The sequence below is a fragment of the Medicago sativa genome, chromosome 3, assembly GCF_051527215.1.
Source record: "Medicago sativa cultivar Bolivia chromosome 3, Bolivia_mono, whole genome shotgun sequence".
In the NCBI taxonomy this organism is placed as follows: Eukaryota; Viridiplantae; Streptophyta; class Magnoliopsida; order Fabales; family Fabaceae; genus Medicago; species Medicago sativa.
In genome coordinates, this window is record NC_140751.1 from 91,703,974 (window position 1) to 91,708,857 (window position 4,884).

At 34.4% G+C, this 4,884-nt stretch overlaps 1 protein-coding gene across 3 annotated transcripts; it reads right to left on the bottom strand.

The window, feature by feature from the left end:
• Positions 1-312: 312 nt before the first annotated feature.
• Positions 313-4,122, bottom strand: LOC146941929 (uncharacterized). 3 transcript variants are annotated; one of them, XM_085755804.1, is made up of 8 exons: positions 3,620-3,969; positions 3,258-3,527; positions 1,907-2,061; positions 1,605-1,710; positions 1,385-1,507; positions 884-988; positions 552-696; positions 313-454 (listed from the first exon to the last, which is right to left on the bottom strand). In XM_085755804.1, exons 1-8 carry the CDS (start codon positions 3,767-3,769, stop codon positions 450-452), a joined length of 1,059 nt encoding a protein of 352 aa, XP_085611930.1. In that variant the 5' UTR covers positions 3,770-3,969; the 3' UTR covers positions 313-449. The 3 variants fall into 3 exon arrangements, 2 of the variants coding, with proteins under 2 accessions (XP_085611930.1, XP_085611929.1); XM_085755803.1 differs by having other exon boundaries at positions 313-696; positions 3,620-4,122; XR_015032521.1 differs by lacking the exon at positions 313-454 and having other exon boundaries at positions 477-696; positions 819-988.
• Between the last annotated feature and the right edge of the window lie 762 nt (positions 4,123-4,884).

Genomic DNA, 4,884 nt, shown 5'->3' on the forward strand with positions numbered 1-4,884 from the left:
GAGAAAAAAAACATTTCTACTACTACAATTAGTTTGCAGCTTATTTCACAGCTTTGGAGTACAATTTACAATTTTACTGTCAAAAAGAACCGTAATATGCAATTTATATTGGAAACAGTACAGACACGCTTTCTCATCGTTATATAAATTGTTTATACATTTAAGTGCTTATTTAATAATCACTTGTTCAGTAAGTGCAAATAATTAAGCTGTTATGCTAGTAAAAGATGTGCAGTGAAGATTAATCTCAAACTATGCTGGTGAAGAATTCCAATTAAAGTAAAAAATATGACAAGTGCCATCATTGAAATGTGAAAACTCATTTTCTTGTTCAAAACAAACCATAACTAAGTTACGATTTCTGCAATAGCATAGACATGTTATTTGTAGGACTGCTTCTATTCCCATAAAAGCACTATCAGTATAGATTCTTAGGAGCAACAGACATGTTAACCTATGATTAATCAACACATGTGTTAATTGGAAACACTGTACTGAAGAACTGATCAAACTCATATTATATTGTACATTAGCCTCAAATTATTGCTTACGTATTCTACAGTCTGTGGATATTCTACAGTCTGTGGAGTTATATGGTAAGGGTGATAATGGTTGTCTTGCTGAATCTTGATCGTCAAAATCAATCTTCCTCTCCACTGAGCTACTTGTTCTTGGACTAGACGTTCTCTTGTTTGACTGCAAAAGTCAAATATATATGAGACGTGGCAGCAGTCACAAAATATACATATAATCCATCAGGCAACTTATATAAGTAAATATCATCATCGGAAAGGAAATGAGATAAAATGAATTGCAACCCTGGAATGCGCATATTCTGCATGAGTACATCAAATTTTTTCTTGAGTTTAAAAATCTAACTCGCCTTGGCAGATCGGCTGCTGGTATGTTTCTCGCCGGAGTTGGGGTGGTTCCTTTCCTTCTGCTCCACTGGGCTACTTGTTTTGGGACTAGACTTTCTCTTGTTTGACTGCAAAATTCAAATAGAATGAGATCTGGTAGCACCAACAGAAGATACACATGATAACTATTAGGCAACCCAGATGGGTAATATCATCGGCAACACTATGAAGCACGGACGCTCTTCGGATTAGACGTATGTCGTGTCCGACACCGACACAAATAATTATACTGAATTATGTGATTTTCTCAAATTATTAGTGGTGTCGGCATGTCAATGTCCGTGTCGTGTCCGGTGTCCATGTCCGTATCCGTGCTTCATAGTCGGCAAGAAAGGAAATAAAATGAATTAGAACTTGCAAAGCAACCCTGCCCCCCACATATTCGAGTACATAGCATTTATCTTTCGAATTTAAAAATCTAACTAGCCTTCTTGTCAAAAATAATTTAAAAAAATCTAACTCGCCTTGGAAGAAGGGCTGCTGGTATGTTTCTCGCCTGAACTTGGGTCATCCCTTTCCTTGCATTTCTTCCATAGCCTTTTGTTCGCCTTGTCCAACATATTGTTTTCATCAAACAGTAATTTGACCTGCACATACCATGCTAAGTTAGATAAGGGATCAACAATCAAACCATCAAAAGAAATGAAATGGTTCAAAAAAATTAGGGATCGATCAAAACTTCACCTCCTCCTCAGCTTTGTGAAGATTAATTCTTAGATGCTCCTTATCTTTCTGAAGCGACTTGATTTTGGCAACTAGAGACAAAACTCTATGAACCAATGGCTCTAAGCTACAAATTCGTAATTGAAAATTAGACTTGTAAAAGTGAATTTACAAAAACTGAAATTGAAATGTGAAATATGACTAGAAGTATGGTTATAAAAGATATATTATATTAATTATATGAGATAAATATTATGACACTGAGAATAATCACTAAAGATTAATGGCAAGATGAAAAATGGAGAATGAGGTTGCAGGCTCACCAGTTCCACATACTCAGCAGCCTTTTACATGACTCGTTTTCAATATTTGATTCCAGAAATGCATATGTAGAATCATCATCTTTGTTAGTAAGTGTTGCCAAAAGAGAGTCAGATAAATTCTTTTCCCCAACTGTGCATGTAGAAGAAGAACCAACCTTCATGGGAAAAGCAAATATCTGGGGTCAACATTGACAACCAAAAGGAACTATAATTTACAAAAGCTGTTACCATATTAATATGTAAAGGGAAAGTGAAAAACATACTGAAATTGTGACAAAGAACATTACTTATTAGTATTGCTACTACATATCAGTGATAGAACTTCATTAACACGGCACTTCAAATTGTCAATTTAACAGCCGACAAAAGTCAATCCATAGTTCTTGAGTTAGTACAAGTATCAAGATGCATAATCATAATATTGATGATAGTCAATGAGTAATCACGCAATTTCTTGTTGTGTTACCACTGGAAACAAAAAATAGATTATAATCACAGGGATGAAACACATTTAATTTAATGTCAGTTGAAGCAAAAAAGTTTCAGCCACTCTAACCTATGGTGAGTGAATTAAGTTCTAAAATACTCCACATCAGATAATGAAATTTCAAAATAGTAACCTATGGGTAAGTGACTTAAGTTCCAAAATACTCCTCTTACATTTTCTAGTTTACATTCACATCCGATTTCAAGTTTCAACCAATCCACATCAAATGACTTCCATTCTCTTAATTGCTAAAATCGCAAAACTGAGTCTTTATGGCTACACTGAAACCCTTGATATCCCCTTAAGAAGCACTGCAGTATAATGCACCGACTAACTCAGATCATTAGCGATTGTTTGGGAGGTGATTTTCCATTCGTTTTTTCCAATTCTCCAGTTTGGGGATTTACCCTCCCTTCCAAACTGATTTTGATTCCTTTATTGATTTGATAAAATTTGAATCATCGATAACCCTGATTCCTTCAAAACAAAGATAACGGATTACACTAGTTTCCCCCTCCCTTTTGTCAAAAACCCTTCCCTCCGCTCCAAACTACTAATCTATATAGTACTGACCACTGACACTTCAAATTGAAGGCGTAACACGGTGTTCACACAGGTTATTGTCAAACACCAACACATTAAACAATCTTACCCAAGGAAAGATTAATCTGATGGGTCTAATCCCACTGTCCACTTGTGGAGGGCCCATTTAAAGCTAGCAAAACTCTGCATAGACTAGTCCACCGAATTATTACTCAAATTATTACTTCTACGTGTTAGTGTCATGCTAGTGTCTTAAATCATCAAAATAAGTGGAATAATATTCAAACAATATTTCAAAAATAGGGGGAAAATATTTGTTACCATTGAAATGTTTTGATGCTTGTATTTTTTCAATTCATCCATCAACAAAAGCAAATTCCTTTCCAATTCCAAAACACGCGACTGAGCCTGTCGTTCACGTTCATCAGCTTCGTTCCCAAATTCCATCAACGCTTCCCTATCATGTTCATACAACGCAACTTCCTTTTCCAAATTCTGCCCTTCATCCAACAATTTCTGACACGCCGACGCAAGTCTCTGATTCTCCAAATCAAACTTCTTCAATGCTCGTGCATTCATATCCGCTTCAGACTAATCCAAAACAACAAAATTAAGTCAAAAACATCTTCAACTATTAAAAAAAACGAATAATTATCATAAAAAAAGAGGATCGAAACCGAAACCTTGTGGCGTTGGAGGAGTTGATCTTTCTGGTTCAATTGGAGGAGAAGAGAAAGGTTTTGTTCACGAAGGTATTTTTGTGATTCTTGGGATTCATGAAGCTTGCGTTGTTTGAAGATGTAATCGTCCATTTCACTAGGAGGATTTCCCATTTTTGGGGATGATGAATTTCAAATTCGGAATCTCGATTTCGAGTGAAAAAAACAAAGATTCAAAAGAATTAGTTGAATTGGGTGACACTAAAAGGGTTTGAATTAGGGTTTTTGATTGGGATCACTTGAATTAGTTGAAAATTATGAAGATATATTGAAAGCGATGTTGTTGCTAGGTTTTGAACGAAAAATGAATCTGTATCTTTTGCCTCCTTGATTCAAATTAAATGGTGTAGCCGTTGGAAAGGAGTTTAAGCCAAAATTAATTATTAATTCAATAAAAAGTTTATTATATTTCAATTAAATTGCATATGTTAAAACTCATACTTTTTTTAATACCAAAAAAAATAAAACTCATACTTTTTTAATAGAAAAAAAAATAAAACTCATACTTTTTTTTTTGATAAAAACAAAACGATTCATTCATTCAAATTGACAGAATACATAATACACAATAACATGATCAATATCGCTAAAAACGTAAAGGGTGAATCTGCGAACAAACTCACAACATCCAAGTTAATAACATACAACTGCAAAATGCCTACGAATAATATGATAAAATCTAAATCACCAGAATATCAATGCTTTTAGATCTGCAACGTTGACGCCCAAATCATTGATTGAATTTTTGATTGTCTGAAGCTGATCTTTCAATGTGAACCAAACGAACACCGCACAACAAGATGTGAAATCAAACAACGCTGCACAAGACGACGAACAACACAACGTCGCACTAAGACGACGAAATCACGAAAAAACACGAAAGAAAAAACTTGATGCATGTGGAAATCACTTATTTAGATTGAAAGAAAGAAGTAGAAAATTCAATTCAGGTTATATAATCTAAACCAGTTAAAAACATGATTTTTCTGTGGTGCATATTGCACTGACAATTTATGTGTTCCACCACACACAAAAACTTGAATAAACATCCGTGACATTTGCTATAAAATACAACCAAAAAAAAACTATGAACATCTTGCTAGATGTTGTTATGAGCATGTTTGTTATAAGATAGGTGATAGTAGAAGGAAGGTATTTTAACATCACTCATCTTAAAAACTCAACAAAGAAGTGTAAAAAATTATGTGACATATCTGAATACCAAGATG

Bases quoted from the DNA above. Each gene is read 5' to 3' on its own strand.
- LOC146941929 (XM_085755803.1), bottom strand. From the start codon at position 3,769: ATGGGAAATCCTCCTAGTGAAATGGACGATTACATCTTCAAACAACGC. The intron at 3,528-3,619 runs GTTTCGGTTTCG...GTTTTGGATTAG, and splicing joins AACTCCTCCAACGCCACAAG to TCTGAAGCGGATATGAATGC. The intron at 1,711-1,906 runs GTGAGCCTGCAA...ACGAATTTGTAG, and splicing joins CTGCTGAGTATGTGGAACTG to CTTAGAGCCATTGGTTCATA.